The sequence below is a fragment of the Lampris incognitus genome, chromosome 19 (genome assembly GCF_029633865.1).
Source record: "Lampris incognitus isolate fLamInc1 chromosome 19, fLamInc1.hap2, whole genome shotgun sequence".
NCBI lineage: Eukaryota > Metazoa > Chordata > Actinopteri > Lampriformes > Lampridae > Lampris > Lampris incognitus.
Genome location: NC_079229.1, coordinates 28,379,217 through 28,400,367, shown reverse-complemented (window position 1 = coordinate 28,400,367; position 21,151 = coordinate 28,379,217). Strand labels below are relative to the sequence as shown.

The 21,151-nt window shown below is 44.5% G+C and overlaps 2 protein-coding genes across 2 annotated transcripts in view; one reads left to right on the top strand and one right to left on the bottom strand.

Annotated features, from left to right (window-relative positions):
• ube3c (ubiquitin protein ligase E3C) overlaps positions 1-12,857 on the bottom strand; it is a 51,517-nt gene extending 38,660 nt beyond the window's left edge. The window contains exons 1-5 of the mRNA XM_056299476.1: positions 12,774-12,857; positions 11,899-12,017; positions 11,636-11,689; positions 11,079-11,153; positions 1,564-1,710 (exon numbers count right to left, since the gene is read on the bottom strand). Coding sequence (XP_056155451.1) covers positions 1,564-1,710; positions 11,079-11,153; positions 11,636-11,689; positions 11,899-11,964 — 342 coding nt within the window. The 5' untranslated portion in view covers positions 11,965-12,017; positions 12,774-12,857. The remainder of the gene's footprint in view (positions 1-1,563; positions 1,711-11,078; positions 11,154-11,635; positions 11,690-11,898; positions 12,018-12,773) is intronic.
• Positions 12,858-18,217: 5,360 nt separating this feature from the next.
• Positions 18,218-20,306, top strand: mnx1 (motor neuron and pancreas homeobox 1). The gene is made up of 3 exons (XM_056299801.1): positions 18,218-18,707; positions 19,383-19,543; positions 20,013-20,306. The coding sequence occupies exons 1-3, from the start codon at positions 18,218-18,220 to the stop codon at positions 20,304-20,306; spliced, it is 945 nt and encodes a 314-aa protein (XP_056155776.1).
• Positions 20,307-21,151: the final 845 nt, after the last annotated feature.

Sequence of the window (21,151 nt, the reverse complement as noted above, 5' to 3'; positions counted from 1 at the left end):
TGATGTTAGTGTGCTTCCTCTTTCCAGCGGATATGCAAGATTTTTCACAGGCATCTCTGGTGATAGGACTCCAGGACTCATATATGCCTCCAGTTGGTAGTCCAGGTCTCTGCACCATATAAAAGTGTGGGCAAGATAACTGCCTTGTAGATCAGAAGCATGATCTTTGCAAGTAGGTCAGAGTTTTCAAAGACTCTTCTACTGAGCTTTGCAAAAGCCCCACTGGCACAGCAGATGCCATGGTGTACCTCGTTGTCAATGTCTGCCATTCAGGAGAGGTGACATTCAAGGTAGGGGAACTGGTCTATATTTTCAAGGTGTACACTAGCAATTGTTATTGTCAGTGGGGTGTGGAGGAGAAGGAGTCCGGTGGGAGCTAATGGAAGACCTAGGTCTTTTTTATGTTCATGCCCAAACTGAGGAGTGTGTACGCTCTGGCAAAAGCATCAACTATGCACTGAACCTCTTTTTCTGTGTGGGCGATGATGGCATTATCATCTGCATATTGCAGATCCATGATGGATGTGTGAAAGATCTTGGACTTGGCTTTGAAACGGTTTAAGTTGAGCAGCTTGCCACCTGCTCTATAGATGATCTGGACACCAGGGGGTAAACTGCAACTGATAAGGTGGAGAATTGCTGCAACGAAGACTGAACAGGGTGGGGGGCAATGACGCATCCTTGTTTTATGCCAGTTTCTACCTTGAAAGGTTCAGTATCACTGCCAATACAGAGGACTATTGCTGACATGTGTCATGAAGGAGTCTTAGAATCCTGATGTACTTTTACTGACATCCACACTTTGACAGGATTGTCCAGAGGGCGTGGTGGTTCAGAGAGTCAAATCCTTTGGTATGGTCAATGAGGGCCATGTTTAGTGGTGTTTTTTTTGTTTTGTTTTTTTTCTTTGCATTTTTCTTGTAACTGTCTGTGAACATCATGTCAATTCTAACATGGGCAGGACGGAAACTGCACTGGGATTCAGGGAAGATTTATTTAGATAGTGGGATGAGTCTCTTGAAGGGAATGGGAGCAATTATATTTCCAGTTGTGGACAGGAATGAGATGCCCCTGTAGTTTCCACACCCTGTCTTGTCTCCCTTTTTAAAAAGGATGCCAATAAGTGCATCTCTGAGGTCTGTGGATGTCACCTCCTTATTCCAGATCGTCATGATGGGGGACATGTGTATGCTGAAGGAGGTTAGTCCCTCCAGCTTCAGGATTTCAGCTGGAATCCCATCAGGGCAAGCAGCTTCATGGCTTTACTGCATTTAAGACTCAACGGAGTGTGTCACCAAAAAATGTCTTCAGAATTACACTATTATGGGTGTAACAGCTTCGTCACCACCACACTGATAAACATGGTTAAACCTGGGCTTTACGTATTGATGTTGTGGTACCGTTAGTAAAAGTCTTCAAGTTTATTCTGCCATATCAGCTTTTTAGCCACAACAACTTCACCTCTTCAAACCTGCTTCTACTTGCATTATTATGTACATTTTCTGGATTGTAGCTTTAGCACATTATTAATTTAAGAGTAATAGGGACACGTCACATTCTCACCAATCTATGTGCATCCACACCCTGTCTGTAGAAAAATATGAGTTGTCTTGTTAGGAGACTGAGGCTGTGGCTATCCAAGACATAATGTGCTCCAGCCTGCTGCGTCTGACTGACACACTCATCAAATTTGGTCCTCTGGATGGCATACTGGAAAAGGAGAGGTGAAAGGTAAAACAATTGTTATTTTAGTCAAGTAGACTTATTTCAATTAAATCACGACAATGCATGGTTTTACAGTAAATCTGGAATATGGTTAAGTGTAAACAAAGTCAAAGGATTAAAAAGGTTTATTCGTCACATAAGCAATAAGTAGTAGAATGCCCTTTTTTGGTAAACTCCGAAATTGTGCAAGAAGAAGTAGAACAACACCGATAAATATAGCCGCAAGTGGCAATGAACGGGGTTCAAGCAGCATGAAACTTACTGAGCTTTGATGCTTACTGAAGTCTATAAATTCTGAAATTTGTGATCATAAGCTTTAGTGGAGAAACAAAGCCTAGGAACTCTCAGAATTTCAAGTCACGGTTTCCTCCCACATATAGCATGCTTGAAAAGCTTCAAAAGTAGCCGAAATAAAACTGACAGTGTTCACAAGGAGGACTTGAACCCAGGACCCTTGTATTTTAAGGTGAGGTGGCTTACACTGTGAGCCATTGAGGACATGGTTTGTCACACACCTTCTCACAAGCTGAGGAATACATGTAAGACTTGCTCAACTGTGGATTCAAACCCTAGACCTTGGGCTCCCCAGAGCAGGTGACTAACTGAGCCACTGATGAGCCATGGTTTTTTACACACCTGCACACAACTTGAGGCAATGACATCACATGGCAAAACAGGTAATTTTGTGTGTTAAAACTTAAAACGCTTACAAGTCAAAATGTTGGTGATAAAATTCTGCAAAGATACACACCATTTCAATCGTTTCAGGTGTATCATCAAATACTTTGGTGGAGTTTGATCAAACATTTGGTGTAATAAAAAATGTTGTGCATACATATCTGTGAATGTTCTCATTCATCCAGGTCATGGTTATCCAAAGGAGTTGAATCAAGTGCAACTGGACTTGGTATATATCCGTGAAGACGTTTTGCCTCTCATCCAAGAGGCTTCCTCAGTTCGTGCCTTTCTTTTTTTTAAGCAATATATTTATTGAATTTTGTTTGCAAATTACATCAAAACAAGTAATAGCACAGTGCAGCAAACATTTTCACCCTACCCCCCCCAGTTCGTGCCTTTCTGACTAGATGAAGCTAGTCTGACTGGCTGGTGATGAGACTCAGAATTTTTGCACATACAGTACTGATTACAGTATTGATTACAGTACTGATTAAAGTAAGACACTAAATGTCACTGCGGACTCATCATTTGACATACGTGAACATGATTTGAAACATGTGATATCTCGTATCTAAAGAATGTCTGTCAATTCTGGAAGCATTTGAATGAAGACTCGTTAAGAAAAAGATGTTAATTGATTTTGCATATTTTGCAAAATACAGAATGACGGACTTCTGAATTTACCATAAGTTACAGTGAGGCAAACTTCTTTTTTTTTGTCCCTTTTTCCTCCCCAATTGTACTTGGCCAATTACACCACTCTTCCAAGCCATCCCAGTCGCTGCTCCACCCCCTCTGCCGATCCAGGAAGGGCTGCAGACTACCACATGCCTCCTCTGATACATGTGGAGTCACCAGCCGCTTCTTTTCACCTGACAGTGAGGAGTTTCGCCAGGGGGACGTAGTGCATGGGAGGATCACGCTATTCCTCCCAGTCCCCCCCCCCCCACTAACAGCTGCCCTGACCGACCAGAGGAGGCACTAGTGCAGTGACCAGGACATGTACCCACACCCGGCTTCCCATTCAAAGACATGGCCAACTGTGTCTGTAGGGACGCCCGACCAACCGGTGATCCCCAGGTTGGTAGGCAACGGAATAGACCGCCACACCACCCGGATGCCCCAGTGAGGCAAACTTTTGTTCCACATCAGTGGATGTGCTGAAAAAACTTCAGCTCTGTAGTACGCACAGGTGATGTTTTTTATATTTTATTCTTTGAAGTTTGGAAAGTGAAATGTCTAAAATTTAGTTTTCTTGTAATAAGCCACGCCCACTTTAATCAATCATTACCAAATTTTATGCATCGACTGAGTCATGACCCTAGATCAGGGTTCCCCAATTAGTTTTCCCCAAGGGCCAAATTATGTCATGCATGCCAAGTTAAGATCCAAAACATCCGGGGGCTTTTTTCCATTGTGCCAGCAAAAGTTATTTTATGTGCAGATGTTGTTGTTGCTACTATTATGATTATTATTATTATTATCATTTTTATTTTTATCATTAGTAGTTGTGGTAGTAGTAGTGGTGGTGGTAGTAATAATAATTTAGGCCTGGGGTTCTCATAGCCTGTGTTGAGGGTCACACAAGAAAAAAAAAACACACTCTTGAAACAAAATAAGTCCAAAACCAGCCATTTAATTATGGACAAATGGACTAAAATAAATGGCTGTTCATTCACCAATCAGTGAGAGAAGTGAGAGCGACAGGATGATGGCATCTTAGGCTTCTAATGTCGGGCCTGTTTTCTGTTGTAGTAATCCTGTGGCACTGACTAAGATGTGTATTGGAGAGTCTGTTTCTTTCTTGGTTCTTGATCGAGTTCATTGAAGAAAACGATGACTCACATATTTATGTGGAAGGGAAAATTGTGAGTAAGAGCATTGCAATAGCTCTCATGTTTATGAATCGAGCTTGGGGAACCACGTTGATTTAGAAGTCACTTGCCCCAACGTCCTTGTGTTGTGCTTTGAGCAAATCAGATGTTCCTATTTCCAAGACCTCCATCTGAAGAGTTGCCTCTGTTGTATAAGTTGTATGTAAGAGTTGTATGGAAGGCACCAGCCTTTTGCCCTCTGCAGTCCACTGGCCATCAGCCAAAATGGAGAACGGCTGTCTCAAGAAGAGGATGTCACCTGAGAGTTCAGGGGAGCGTTCAAATCATTCCTTGACGTTTTCTGCCAGGCTCATCACGAAATCCTTCATCACTGGATCCTCCCACATTTCGCTCTTCTCACAATGCTCCCGCAGACATAGAAAGAGCAACTTTCTCCCATGAATGTCTCTCTCCAAAAGGTTCAACTTTGACTGGAACGCTTCAACCGCTTCGTCCATGTCTGTAAGTGTGGTTCTTGCCTTGTAATTGCAGGTTAAGGTGATTTAGATGAGACATGATGTCACACAAAAAATAACATATGCCATCACCTTATTGTCACTTAAAAATCTCTGATTTCTGGGTTTTTGGGTCCGCAGTCCGGATAAAAATGACCTAAGCTCATCATGCAGGTCGCACACCCTCTCCAACACACGGCCTTTTCTCAGGCAGCGAATATCATTATGCAGCAAATTATCCTTGTGTTCAACTGACATTTCCTCCAGCAATGCTCTGAAAAGGCGATGCTGCGGACTATAGGGCAGTGTATTGGCGAGAATCTGGCGATACGATACGTATCACGATACAGGGTTTACTATTCAATATATCACAATATATTGCGATACTGTAAGAAAGTTGATATATTGTGATTTCATAGGCCTGTGTTCTTTTTGCTTATGCAACTTCCTGTCTCAGTTTACATTGTTGCGTTGGAGTGGAAGAGTCAAAAGGCTGATGATAGATTACAACATTATTATCTAGCGGTCGTGGGGTCAAACACAACACAAAATGTTTGTCACAAACCTTTACATATAAACAATTAAAAATTGATATAGTGGTTTTGAGAATCGATACAGTATCACAAAAGATAATATCGCAATCTTGAGCGTATCAATATTTTCTTACACCCCTAGCAGACTAGAACTCTTGCAAACGAATTTTACCAGTCTCGTCACAGTATCCATTGCCTCTCTCATTTCCCCAAACAGTTTAGCGCACAACACTGATTTGGGAATAATGCAATGAGACTGTAAGAGCGCTGGGTTAACAGCGGCAAGCCTGCTTACACCTTAAGCCTTAGGCCTGCCCTTGCGTTGTCCCACCACTGACAGAGCCTCATCAGTGACAACGGACACAATTTTGCTCATACCCAAGCCATTCTTCTCAAAGAACTGCGTTAATTCATTAAAGATGATTTTCCCAGTTGTGTGCTCAGGTGGAGGAAGCAAAAACAGTAGCTCTTCCCGAAAGGTCTTCGCATCAAAAAAATCTTGAGAACACATAGCTATTCCATAACCTTTCAGTCACAAGATGAGTCTATGGCTAGTAATATGGCTTCTGCTTTCTTCAAATCAGTGAATAGGTTGGAAAAACACTCCTCCGCTAAAAGTTCTGCTCTTCTTGTTGCCGTGCTAGCCGACAATGGCACCTGCTTTATTAGCTCTACAACTTTTTTCTTCTTTTTCTCATCATGATTTAAAACTTCACCAACCATATCAATTGCACACGTTTTAATCAACTCAGCATCAGTGAATGGCTTCTTAGCGTTAGCAAGGTTCCATGAACCATGCAATGATGCAGCTGTTGCACTCTCTTGTGCCATTGTTGATTTACAGATAGTAGAAACGAAGTGCTTGTATGATGTTATCATATTTGCTATTTTTTGTTTGCGGTGATCTAATTTTGTAGGGTAGTTGGCATTAAAACTGGCAGCATGCATAGGGTTGAAGTGCTGCTTGAGATTGCCTGCTTCACAAACAGCTACAGTCTGCATGCATAGCAAGCCTGCCGGTTTGGCATTGGCATGTTCCGGTAAAATAAAACAAAACTGATCAGTCCAGTACGATTTGAACTGACGGTTTTCCTGGTCGACTTAACGCTTTTTTTTGCAGGCCATGTTCTTGGTTTAGGACAGTTATTGATTATCTGTGACTTAGCTAGTGAGTGGCTCAGTTTAGTCAAGGACTGTAGAGAGCGCGGAGTAGGTCTTACGTCTACATGCACTCTATGACATAGGTCAAGTGTACGGTGTGAGGTGAAGTCAAAATAAAGTAGAGCAGCATGCACTTTATTTCACATTTTGTGCACTTTATTTCACATGTCACGACAGGTGTGTTAGTACCCATGGGTCGATGCGGGCTGGACATTTGGCTGTTGCAGGCCAGGCCTGGCCCACGGGCTGCTTATTAGGATTCAGGGCCCTAGATTGTGCAAAATGCATTTCGTACAAATCCATGCAGCCGATTATGAGATTAAAAACTTTTCGCATTTGTGGTGTCCACTAGAGGCAAAGTGCAATGCACTTTAATAAGTAGGCTTAGTGAAAACTCCTGAACATGTTTCTCAAATTTCAGGTTGATATCTCAATGCATTGATGAGTTATTACAATTTCTGAAAATTAGCTATTTCGATAAAAATTGATTGGCTGGTATAATCGAAACAGATTGACATATTGAAATTTCTTTAACAACTTAAGATAAGCCAAGTACATAGATGATCCTGACTACGTTTTGGAACGATTGGCCAAGTGATTTTGGACAAGAAGTCGAAAATAATATTTTGAGAAAATCAAGAAAAAAGTCGCAAAATTTGACATTTTTAGAGCAAAAGATCACTTGAGCAAAGATGCAGATGACTTGAGAGATTAAAATGATGAAAGAATTTTGACACTAGGCCAAGCCATTATCAAAATAATTATGAAAATGTAAACTTGAATGTTAGAGCTCCACCTTGAGGTTAATGGGTGTCATCTTTAGCGCCTGAGTAGTGGGTGAAATTTGCGACCCACCTGCCAATTTTTGTTTTTTGGTCTTACAGTTTTTGCTGCCAAAAAGCTTTTAGCGGAGAAAAATCGTACGAAGAAGAAAGAAGAAAGAATGAGAACAAAAACATGAATACATATTTCAAGAAGGGGGAACACAGGGTGACATATAAGAGTGGAGGAAGGTGCATACAGGTGGACTATATCTTATGAAGGAGGTGCGATCTGAAAGAGATTGGAGACTGCAAGGTGACAGGGGAGAACGTAGCTAAGCTACGGATGGTGGACTGTAGGATGACACTGGAGATCAAGAAGAGGAAGAGAGTGAAGGCAGAGCCAAGGATCAAATGGTGGAAGTTGAAGAAGGAAGACTTTTGTGTGGAGTTCAGGGAGGAGTGAAGACAGGCACTGGGTGGTAGTGAAGAGTTGCTGGATGGCTGTGCAACTACTGCAGAAATGGTGAGGGAGACAGCTAGGAAGGTACTTGGTGTGTCATCTGGACAGAGGAAGGAAGACAAGGAGATCTGGTGGTGGAATGAGGAAGTACAGGAAAGTATACAGAGGAAGAGGTTGGGGAAGAAGAAGAGATGAAGAAATAAGACAGGAGTACAAGGAGATGCGGTGTAAAGCGAAGAGAGAGGTGGCAAAGGCAAAGATGTATGGCGAGTCGTATGAGGTTAGACACTAAGGAAGGAGAAAAGGGCTTGTAACGACTGGTTAGACAGAGGGACCGAGCTGGGAAGGATGTGCAGCAGGTTAGGGTGATGAAGGATAGAGACGGAAATGTGCTGACAAGCGAGGAGTGTGCATCTGGAATGGAATTGGCAGTGATGACAGCATTATATTTGTTTTTCTCTCTGTAATGTAAAAGTTGTCAACCTGACAACTCAATCATCTGAAAGCTTGACAGTTGAAAACAGTTCAATAAAACACAAAAGAAAAGTAAAGAAGATTGCTGTTTGAGTTGTGCCATACAGTCCCTGTTTGGCCAGAAGCTGAAGCAAATTTCCCTAGCTAACTTGACAAGGAAAATGTGTTGAGAAGGTGGAAAGAGTACTTTGAGGGGCTGATGAATGAAGAAAATGAGAGAGAGAGAAGGTTGGATGATGTGGGAATAGTGAATAAGGAAATGCGATGGGTGAATAAGGACGTGTGATGGACTAGCAAGGATGAAGTGAAGGCAGCTATAAAGAGGATGAGTGGAAAGACAGTTGGTCCAGATGACATACCTGTGGAGACATAGAGATGTTTAGGAGAGACGGCAGTGAAGTTTTTAACTAGACTGCTTAACACAATCTTGAAAGTAAGAGGATGCCTGAGGAGTGGAGAATTAGTGTACTGGTGCCGATTTTCAAGAATAAGGATGATGTGCAGCGCTGTAGTAACTACAGGGATATAAAGTTGATCAGCCACAGCATGAAGTTATGAGAAAGAATAGTGGAAGCTAGGTTAAGAGGAGAGGTGATGATTAGCGAGCAGCAGTATGATTTCATGCCACGAAAGAGCACTACAGATGTGATGTTTGTTTTGAGAGTGTTGATGGAGATGTTTAGAGGTCAGAAAATTTTACATTGTGTCTGGATTTAGAGAAAGCGTATGACAAGGTGCCGAGAGAGGAGGTGTGGCATTGTATGAGGAAGTCGGGAGTGGCAGAGAAATATGTAAGAGTGGTGCAGGATATGTATGAGGGCAGTGTGACAGTAGTGAGGTGTGTGGTAGGAGTGACGCATGGGTTCAAGGTGGAAGTGGGATTACATCAAGGATCGGCTCTAAGCCCTATCTTGTTTGCAATGGTGATGGACAGGTGACAGATCAGGCAGGAGTCTCCGTGGACTATGATGCTCACAAATGACATTGTGATCTGTAGTGAGAGTAGGGAGCAGATTGAAGAGAGCCTGGAGAGGTGGAGGTATGCACTGGAGAGAAGAGGAATGAAAGTCAGTAGGAGCAAGATGGAATACATATGCATGAACGAGAGGGAGGACAATGAAATGGTGAGGATGCAAGGAGTAGAGGTGGCAAAGGTAGATGAGTTTAAATACTTGGGGTCAACTGTTCCAAGTAATTGGGAGTGCGGAAGAGAGGTGAAGAAAAGAGTACAGGCAGGGTGGAGTGGGTAGAGAAGAGCATCAGGAGCGATTTGCGACAAAAGCGTACCAGAAAGGAAAGGTTTACAAGATGGTAGTGAGACCAGCTATGTTGTATGCTTTGGAGACGGTGGCACTGACAACAAGACAGGAGGCGGAGCTGGAGGTGGTAGAGTTGAAGATGCTAAAATGTTCATTTAAAGTGACAAAGAAGGACAGGATTAGGAATGAGCATATTAAAGGGACAGCTCAGGTTGGACCGTTTGGAGACAAAGCAAGAGAGGCGAGATTGAGATTGCTTGAAAGGAGAGATGAGGAGAGAGGAGAGATGCTGGGTATATTGGGAGAAGGATGCTGAAGATGAAGCTGCCAAGCAACAGGAATAGAGGAAGGCCAAAGAGGATGTTTATGGCTGTGGCAAGGGAGGACATGCAGATGGTTGGTGTGACAGAGGAAGACGCAGAAGACAGGAAGAGATGGAAACGGATGATCCGCTGTGGCAACCACTAACGGGAGCAGCCGAAAGAAGAAGTCAAGTCAAGTCAATTTTATTTGTACAGCCCAATATCACCAATTACAAATTTGCCTCAGGGGGCTTTACAGCAACACAGCATCCTGTCCTTAGAACTTCGCATTGGATAAGGGACAACTCCTTAAAAAAATGTAAAAAAAAAAAAACCTTTAACAGGGAGAAAAAAATTGGTTGATACCTCAGGGAGAGCAACAGAGGAGGGATCTCTCCCCCAAGATGGACATTCATTGCATGTTGTCCATCTTGGGAGGACATCCCAAGATAGACATCCATCTTGGGATGTATTTTGTAAATTGTGTTTACACAATTTCCAAAATACAACATTGAAAGACGATAACAGATATATATTTATCAGTAATGCTCTACTTTGTATTCCTCTTGCACAATTTCGGTGTTTACCAAAAAAGGCATTTCATATACGAAGGCACATGAGTTTAAATACTTGGGGTCAACTGTCCAAAGTAACGGGGAGTGCAGGAGAGGTGAGAAGAGAGTGCAGGCAGGGTGGAGTGGGGGGAGAAGAGTGTCAGGAGTGATTTGTGACAGAAGGGGACCAGCAAGAGTTAAAGGGAATGTTTACAAGATGGCTGTGAGACCAGCTATGTTATATGGTTTGGAGACAGTGGCACTGATGAAAAGACAGGAGGCGACAGAGTTGAAGATGCTAAGATTTTCACTGGGAGTGATGAAGAAGGACAGGATTAGGAATGAGTATATTAGAGGGACTGCTCAAGTTGGGACTGTTTGGAGACAAAGCAAGAGAGGCAAGATTGAGATGGCTTGGACATGTGTGGAGGAGAGATGCTGGGTATATTGGGAGAAGGATGCTGAATATGGAGCTACCAGGGAAGAGGAAAAGAGGATGGCCAAAGAGGAGGTTTATGGATGTGGTGAGGAAAGACATGCAGGTGGATGGTGTGACAGAGGAAAATGCAGAAGACAGGAAGAAATTGAAACAGATGATCCGCTGTGGCGGCCCCTAACGGGAGCAGCCAAAAGTAGTAGTAGACCAAAAAAGGCATTTCACTGCTCATTGTACTTATATGTGGTGTATGTGACAAATAAACCTTTGGAATCCTTTTGATAAGTAAATGGCATGCATTTTGGCTGAAGGGGAGGATAACTGTAAAACGGAGGAAACAAAGTGAAAATTATACCTACACAAGGCCTGTGAGAACTCAACTTGTAAATGCTTGTGGACTTACTTGCTGTTTACGGGCCTGGTACCCACGAATGTAAGACTGAATGACAATGGCATTCTTCAGTCTTCTCCTTTCATCCTGACAATAATCAAAGAACAAACTTGATAAGAATTGAGAAACTTCTCGCTCGACCAGCGAATCACAATTGGACAACAGCATCTCATCTTGTCAACTGAAACAAGATTCAATATTTGTTCTTTATTACACTAACAATACATATTGCATGACTAATTTTTGTCATTAGCATTGTTTTCAGTGTTTTTCCCCCCAATAAGATAAACAAACAATCACTCGAAGAAAAATTGTAGTTTGCAGCAGCAAGCAAATTCAGTACAATGCAACAGTGTAGACTTAAAGAGTCAAAGAATAAAACAATCTAATAACATAACTATTCTACAACTAATACAAAGTGTACTAAGGAGAAAGAGATACTTTAATAGTAATGTCCTATTTTTGTACTCATCCAAAAATAACTGATCCTCCACACATATGGGCATAAATGCCTTAAAACATGCTTTCATACGAAATCTGCAGAAAAAGCATTCTATAGATCTCAATACCTCTCTTTTTCTTCTTTCTTCTTGAGTGCGGTGAAGCAGAGATGCTTTTTCCTCCTGAAAGGCAACACGGAACCTGAAAAGCTTAGCCAATACTAAATAACAACTGTCACTGAAATGAACCAGTATATGCTAAGTTGTTACATGCGAAATATTAATACAATAACACTGACTGAGCAGTTAACACATGTCTATTAGTTGATTTTATAAATCTATCCCTCAGTTTGTATAGTACATTAATTTGTATGGCATAAAATAAAAGCTACCTTTTTACTCGCTCCTCCAAGTGACACCTTGGGTCTTGTTTTGAAATCTCCCTCAAAACTGAACATTGTTAGATTTTTTCCATCGAATGGCGTCTTTATTGAAAAGTTGCTGATGCTCTCTGAAACAAAAAAAAACGAGACACGACTAGCTTATCTCCTGTTAACATCTGGAAAACACGGAGTCTGTGCTAATTCAAGTTCACATAATATATTTTAAAGCACATCCGAAACAACTGTGGTTGACCGAGAATCCGGATGACTGCATGCATTATAACAATAGCTGGGTCGTAGGAAACACATCTGACGTTGTGAGATAAGCTTAAGGCAAAATAAATGTGATGACGCTTGATTTGCTACTTGTTGTCAAATGCCGGATCAATAAAGCCGGCCAAGGTACACATTCAGGAAAAAGGACACCCCCTGACCGATTTTAATAACGCATCCATGCGGGAAAAACCATTGATGAAATCTCAATCTGTGTTGTGCTAATTTGGGTCGATAGATAGCCGACATCCCAGGTCAGCTAGCTGGGCTCTTCCGTCTCGCTAGCAACAATAGTCACCAAGCTAGCTAGGTAGCTAATGACTCAGCAGCTGTCAGGCTGTTAAACGCTGCTATTTGCGCCTGACTGGTCCGCGAAACAGCGCCGATTCCAAATTAAAACAGATTCGTCGGCGTACGTGTAGTCTTGTTGGTTCGTACATGTTTGAGTAAGACGATTTTGTTGACGTTAGCATTCCAGCTAGCTCACTAAGGTCCAAGCGCTGAACCGGGCTAACTTTACGGGGGGTGCCTTTCTACCCGCATATCCTCTTTGACATTTCCCGTTTTACAAGATACAAATTTGAGACGCACATCTCAATAAGATTACTTACAGCTCAGCTTTCACTAATGAAATAAAAATGGCAGAAAACACGCGCACTCTAGGGAGAATGTGAAACAGAAGCGACTTCTTTTCCTCTTCTCCACTAGAAATCAACAATTCAGAGAACACCTAGCGATATCCGCTTCCTGCTAAATCCGAAATCTGATTGGACGAAATTCATGTCAACAAAAATCAAGCGTTTTAGGCCCTCCCCGTAAAAGGAAACCCCCGAGCAATTTGCGGCCAGGGGATTGATGGCGCTCCTGAAAACAATCTCTTGTTTTCACGGTGAGATAGAGCATGTCTTGTGGATTTATCCATTCTACTTTTTCCCCCCAATAAACTACCGATTCTACCGATTAAAGGCTTTCCTCCAATTTCTTCGACTGACGCGCCAGTTAAAGGCACCAGTTGATTTATGACTCTAGTCAAAAGTTCGCAGGTCTTGGGGCTTACTCACCCTAGCATTCGTAATGGGAGTCATTTCACCCGAGGCGCCCTGTTCCTATACTATAGACACCTCCCTCTGGCTCATTATTAGGGTAAGGAATAGCACCGCTGGGTTGTGTGTGCACTGGAATATGCTGGGGGAAAAATAGAAATACACTACAAGAAAGGAATTAATTCGCATTAATGCTGCAATAACAATTTCCTTCGTTTTGTATTTATTACAAGTTAGAATTTGCTGTTAAAATTCAACAACAGGAAAAGGGCATGGGGTACGAGCCCAGTAAAGAAAAAGAAAAAAAAATTCTGTAAACTGACATGCTAAATCATGCATGCATGCTAAGTCGAGCTAAGATATGAGACAACATGTTTGCAACTCTACACTATCACGTCGGTTAGGCTGGCAGAATCCAGTGTTGAAAATCTGAAGATATGCATAGTGTTTTACATAATACAGTCCATTAAATTTCTTTAAAAGGGAGTAAATCAATACAATTTAGTGTCTGATAGAATATGAAATAGGGTTAGTCTGGCCAAAAACAACAATGAACACTATAATAAACAGTTGCCGCATGATCTCATAGGAAATTTGTCATCGGTTGCAACTGGATAAAAAAAGATTTGAGTGCATTAAGGTTGTATTTGCCTTGATGGCACCAATATGGCACCAAAATGCAAGCAGTGTAAAGATTTCTACATGTATCTAATTTACTTTGAGACCATGTTTTTAAAATAGCTTCCCAGATACAGACTACTTATTTTGTCAAAACGTTTTTATTTGTTCCAATACGCAGCTTTACACGACAACACCCAGCAGTAGTAATAATAATAATAACAATAACAATAATAATGAGAACAATGATGATGATGATGATGATGATGATGATTCACACAAGGTTAGAAAATTTAAAAAAAAAGTTGCATTAGATATTAGACCATGTTTTTCGTAGAGCGTCCGTGTTACAATGAATTATCCCTCAGAAATATGCAGAGAAAAGTTTTGCACTTTCGACACGTTCCTGGGATATGCAAAGATGGCTAAAAGACGACGTAGACCCAATAACTGCGAGTTGTGTTAAAACAAACTCATTTTTACACGTCGCGATTATGAATTTATTTTCATGTCTCTTACCAAATGAATAAAAGCAACGTGCGGCCTGTTGTTTCCGATATCTAATATGACGCATTACTCGTCAAATTGTATTTTCTTCGTTATCATTCTGCGGCCATTATTCGTTTATTTGCATGCATTTCATTCACCCCCTGCAGACGTCTTGCGAGTGTCGCTGAAAGGGCGTGAAATATGATTTACAGACTGGGCAATTTGCGCAACACTGGCCAAGCCTGCGCGGTGGCGGCTCGCGGCGCGTTGCCGGGCAACTCTCCGTCCGCGTGACAGCAGAGCCGCAGGACAGACGACAGATGCTGATGGAAGAAATCTGCCATGTTGCTCAGGGCAAACCACTCCTCGTTCAGGTCTCTCCGGTCAGGGAGAGCTTCGGTGGAGAGAATGTACGAATTTCAATGGCAACCAGATGCGTGTCAGTCATCAACGTGGAACAAATGTTGGATTGAACTGGCGGGGGGGGGGGGGGGGACAAAAAACGGAGACTTTGCACAAACTGGATGAGCAGAAAGCTGCAGGCCTGCAATGAAGTTTCGAAAAAAAAAACCCAGAGAACATGTTTTTCCTTCTGTTGTTGTTTTCCCCTTATTTATTCTCCGGTTGACTCTGTTTACGTTTTGGGGCCTCGAGAAGGCTGTAAGAGACATCAGAAAATTAACCTCAGCAATTTGCCACATATTTGACAAAAATAAAAATAAAATAAATGCCTTGCGTCAGTTTACACGGGACGAGCCCATATATACGATCGAGGCTTACTTGCAGCCGACTCTACTATCACATCTGCCATAACAGGGACGATGATGACGACACAAATAGATGGCGAGCGCGTTTATGGGCTGCTGCTGCTGCTGCTGCTGGGAGCTGAGTTGATCCGTGTGCACGGATGAAGCCTTTGAAAGCACGAGCCCGACGCGCTGACACATGGGTCCATCAGTAAAAACGGACCGCGCGCAGCGTTATACGCAAGTGTAGCTCCCCGCCATTCAAAGCGTACAGATGGCACGTGGCCGATCGAATTGACCAGCGACGGTGACGCGTACCGAGACTCTGGTGTGGTTCCGCCCAGACAAACAGGTCCCCCCCCCCCCTTCAAGTCTGATAGGCAGAAGGTAACGGATGTCCTGTTCAACACGTTAAACGGACGAAACGGTTTTTTTTAATATATATATATATTTTATATTTTTTAAATTTTAAATTTTTTAAAGCAGCGCCATGGCGGTGGGGGCTCGTGCCAATTTCCCTGAACGTATTTATTGCAATAAAAGAGACAGCGCGGGTCCCTTTAAATTGCCTTTTCATAATGAACACATTTACCGCGGGTAATTAATATATAAACTATCGCAATTTGTCACTTTGATTTGTATTTTAGTTAATTGTGAATGTAATTACGGAGCAAATTAACAGCTTTCAGGAAAGACCGGGGTTTTAGGGTCCGTTTCCATCTAGAGGGGGCCTTATTAATGTTCCCTCTTCTAGATGTGATGAGAAGGAACAATAAATCTGGGTGATTGGTGCAGGCCAATACTAAATGGCTCCATATTTCACCGGCGCTTTAATAGAAATATTCATGCGCCCCCTTAATGAAATTAAACCAGGAGGGACAAAGCCCAGCGGAGGCCTGTGGCACGGCTGGGCCCCTGCCATAGGTGGGTAAGTGTTTTAATAATCCGGAAGGATGGCCAAATTTATGAGGAGCCAAATGTAAAAAGAGGGGGAGAATCCGTTTTTGTGACTCGTGACACATCTCTGCTAAGTTTAGCCCTTCACAATATGACAATTCCATTGTGTACGTGCACTCTGTCCCCCTGTCTGTCTGTCTGTCTGTCTGTCTGTCCCCCTGTCTGTCTCTCTCTCTGTCTCTGTCTGTCTGTCTGTCTCTGTCTGTCTGTCTGTCTGTCTGTCTGTCTGTCTGTCTCTCTCTCTCTCTCTCTCTCTCTCTCTCTCTCTCTCTCTCTCTCTCTCTCTGTCTGTCTGTCTGTCTGTCTGTCTGTCTGTCTGTCTGTCTGTCTGTCTGTCTCTCTCTCTCTCTCTCTCTCTCTGTCTCTCTCTCTCTGTCTGTCTCTCTCTCTCTCTCTCTGTCTGTCTCTGTCTGTCTGTCTGTCTGTCTGTCTGTCTGTCTGTCTGTCTGTCTGTCTGTCTCTCTCTCTCTCTCTCTCTCTCTCTCTCTCTCTCTCTCCTGTTTTGTGGAAGCTTCCACCCTACCAGAAGCCCATATATCCCACCACCGTGCGCATCAATCTCTCAGTTATCATTCTGTAATCGCTCATGATCATCGAGGTTCCCAATTAAATCGTAATCCGTTACCGGAAACTATACCCGGTGACTTGTTGATTTCCCTCGAGCAAATAAACGTCCGCGCGGGCCCGTAAGCGCGCGGTTAGCTGATGAATTGACAAAAAACTAATCAGCTTTATTGGTGGACAGGTTAAGGGCAACGGGGTGTCAATAATTCTCATTTTGACCTCCTCTTCCATTAACTTTAAGTGGCTTATTAGAACGAAGCCCCCCCCCAACCCCACCCACCCCACCCATCCACCTCAACCGCCCACCCCACCCACAGTCACAGGCCTATTACATCTCTCTCTCTTCATCACACTCCGGGCTTTCAGGTGCCCCCCCCTCCACCCGCCCACCTCAACCCCTCTACAACGAAGCTAATTGTGACATCTGTCTTATTTTATGTTAAGCGGGCTACAGTTTTAAAACTGGCTGCCCCAAAATGATGTTTCCTCGGTGTATGTGGAACATATAAGATCCAGGGATTGACTATAAGCCACCAAGTCTCGGAGTTTTTGTTTGTTTTGTGTGTGTGTGTGTGTGTGTGTGTGTGTGTGTGTGTGTGTGTGTGTGTGTGTGTGTGTGTGTGTGTGTGTGTGTGTGTGTGTGTGTGTGTGTGTGTGTGTGTGTGTTCTGGACCCTCAAGCTAAAATGATCGTTAAAATACGTCCCAACCGATAAAGGCTGCATCAAAACACAATATGGCCCATGACATAGCTAATGACTGGGAACAGCAAGTGTATTTGCAGCGCGGTTAATTAATCTGGTTAATTTGACTTTGTGGGAGGTTGCACAGCCTTACTGTAGAAGGCCAACGTGCTGACAGGTTAACGCGTCCTGTTGGACCAGGCAGGAAACAAACAAACAAACAAATCGTTTAACAGGATGCTTGTGATTTTTAGAACTGCCTGCATAGTGGCCATTTTGTAATTCTTGGTATTGTCCAGGCTCCTGACATTAGTCTACAGGTAAAGTCTAATAACCCTGCAGGTGGGAACTCTTATGCAATGTCGGGCTGATAAATGTCTGCACTTCTGAAAGATCAGATGTCTCCATATTCCAACAAATTAAGCCAAAGAAGGCTTTGGGGTCGGTCGCAGCGTCTTATTCGATATTTCTGCAGTTTCATCATCAGTCCCATGCAGTTGCACTTGTTGCCATCAGTACGCTGCACTGGATGCACAGACAACGAAAAGTACGCGCGCGTGAGAACCGCCGCACGGTGCGAACGGCAGTGAAAAAGCCACGGGACCTAATAAATAAAACGATATGTCATACCTTTGCCGTCATTTATTTAAATCAGAGAAGGTTTGGGATTTTATTTTTTTAAGCCCCCCCCCCCCAGATCAGTTAGGTTTAACAGCATGATATTTAATCTTGGTCAGATGGGTCATGGTGGTGAAGCAGCCAATTGAGACGGCCCCCCTGCAAGACGCACGCACCAATCGCCTTCACGGAACGGGGACGGAGTGCAGGCTGAGTCCCCCCCCCCCCCGCTCCCATTCTGGCCACATCATAACTTCTCAGAGGTGGGACAGACCAGCGCGTCCGCTCCGTCCGCCTCACGCCCGGCAGCAGCTGAAAACGGGGGAACAAGCGGCCCAATGGAGAAATCCAAAAACTTTCGCATCGACGCGCTTTTGGCGGTCGACGCGCCCAAAGTGCAGACCTCCCCGCTGGCTCTGGTGACTTCTCTGTCCTCCTCTTCGATCTCGTCGTCCGGGAGCGCGGCGGCCCCGGAGCTGAGCACGGGCGCCGAGTCCTTACGCAACGAGACGCCGTCGCCGCCGCGGATATCCTCCTGCGGCTTGATTCCTAAACCGGGTTTCTTGACTAGTCCCCACGGCATGGTTGGATTACATCCGCAGAGCACCGCGGGGATACCCCCGCAGGCTCTCTACGGCCACCCTATGTATACTTACTCTGCAGCTGCCCTTGGCCAACACCCTGCCCTGTCTTACTCCTACCCGCACGGGTCCCATCACCACCACCCCAGCGAGTCCATCAAACTAACGGCGAGCACCTTCCAGCTGGATCACTGGCTGCGGGTCTCCACGGCCGGGATGATGCTCCCGAAAATGTCGGATTTTAACTGTAAGTCGACTTTCTGTTAACTTGCGCTGCCCCGCGTAGCCCGCAGCCTGTATCGTTAAGTCTGTTCGCCCTGGGCCAATAAAACAATATCGGCGGTGGAGATTTTGGAAATAGGCTCCATCAGCAGGTGTAGCAATGACTGTAAAAAACGTCTTTTAACGCGACTGTAGCGAAGCCGCGTTGAGAGCGGTGCCACGGTGTTTTTTTTTTCTGAGAGGAGCTAAAATGGACAGATAATGGACAGTGGGAAAGTGACAGGGGGGTGTGAAACCCGCAGTCCACACACTATTTGCTCACCACATACTGCCTTTTTTGTTTCTGGCCATTTTAACAGATTTGTTCAAAAACCAAGTGGCAAATAGCTTTTTTCCCAGACACATAATCGCCGCTTCGGCCCGCGTGCGCTGGCACGCGGGAAATTCTACCACGTAACGAAAAGGAGGTTGAACACACGTCGTTTGGGAGCGAGACGGTCATTGATTGGATGACGAGATCAGCGGCGACGTCCCGCAACGCGTCTCTATCGGCGTTTCACGAGGTGTTCCGTCGTCCACGCGCGGGCCCGTGCGATCTCCGAACGCGACTCGCTCGTATTTTAGACGTGTCGGGGCGCACGCTCCACACGTGTTTATCCGCATGTGTGATTGAAAGGTGTGTTGTTTTCCCTTTTTCCAGCTCAGGCGCAGTCCAACTTGCTCGGGAAATGCAGGAGACCCAGGACTGCGTTCACGAGTCAGCAGTTACTGGAACTCGAGCATCAGTTCAAACTGAACAAGTATCTGTCGCGGCCGAAGCGCTTCGAAGTGGCGACGTCCCTAATGCTGACGGAGACGCAGGTGACTCACGCGCACACAGCCTTCTCAAGGGGGATCACTTTTTGACGTTTTAATGTGTCGCGACGCGCATGCGTCCGACACGCTGCGCGCTCGGTCAAGGCAATTGAGAATAACTGGCCTCCGGTTCGTATACGTGCAAACGCGTCCTTCTTACACACCCATGAAACTGTTTACCTCTCAGGTTTGTCTGGCAGGCAGCAGCAGCAGCGAAGCCGCTTGGTTATTGGTGATTCCTTCCCTCTAATGGCCGCTGTCTACTTCTTGCAACGAGCAGTCACTCAGGGCTGCAAAAACGTCAGCGTTAGGTTTCTAAATCCAGGGGTTAGCCGGGTCCTGCAGTGGCCCGTGTGGGTGCGCAAGAACGCGCGTTTGTACGTAACGGACGCTTGACGAACGGGGCCCCTGCGCCTTGCGCGGCCCCCCCGTCTGATGCGTTTGAATGCGGACCAAATGATTTTGTCGATTTCAGGTCAAGATCTGGTTCCAGAACAGGCGGATGAAGTGGAAGAGGAGCAAGAAGGCCAAGGAGCAGGCCGCCCAGGAGGCCGAGAAACAGAAGAGCGCCAAGGGCGGCCAAGAGAGAGCCGACGGACTCGAACAATCGGACTATCGCAGCAAAACGGACTCCAAAAGCGGCAGAATACGAGACTTCCGGGACAGCGACGACGACGACGACGAGGGCGATAACTTCCTGTACAACTCGTCAGATTGCTCCTCGGACGACGAGAGAAATCACACCAGTGACATAAGTCCGCAGCCGTGAGACCGGGGGGGAGGGGGGCAGGGAGGGGGAGGCTATAGGCCACACGGGGCCCGTCATTCATTCTCCTGGCGGCGGGCATTTCCACTAAAATGCAGTTGCATGTAATACGACCTGTAATCACCGTATACATGGAATCAATGAGATATTCTCTCTCTCTCCCTCTTTTTTTGTAATTAAAAAGGGTACGAGATATAGTAAGGCTTTATCTGGCTGTACCCGGTTGTGTGAGCCTCCTGACGTCCAGAACAAGCAATAAGCAGGTGGCGGCGGCGGCGGCGGCGGCGGCGGGGTGTTAGGTTTTGTAACACACGTGTTTATGGAGTATCGCTCCGCAGTAGGTAATATGTGTGACATTGCATGGTTTACTATGTGCAAACGCCGTGATCAGGCTCAGGAAGCTGTTACCCTTCCCGGCTGTGTTATAGGTCTAGTTTTGAAATATCCCCCCCATGTACGACCGCCATGATTAGGCTTCTCAACTTCCATTTGTCTTGTTCGTTTTAACTCTTGTGGTGTCATAGCCCTACACGTGGGTAACTGTGCCGTATCTATCACGCAGCAAAAAAACAAGAAAAAACAAAAACAAAAAAAATCTGTTTATTTTTCTATACTGTATTTATAAAATGGTTATACCAGTGCATGCTAAATTATGTTTAGCGTCTCCATTGGTGCAGACGATTGTGAAATAATAATAAAAAAAAAGAAGTTTGTTTATAAGATTCAGTTGTTATTTTTCGGGCGTAGTTATACGTGGGTCGTTTTAAGGCCTGTGTATCGTTTGTGTTGATGCGGAGTTTGGTTGAAGGCCTATCTGCCGCATGGGGACCTCGGACGTGCAGGGACAA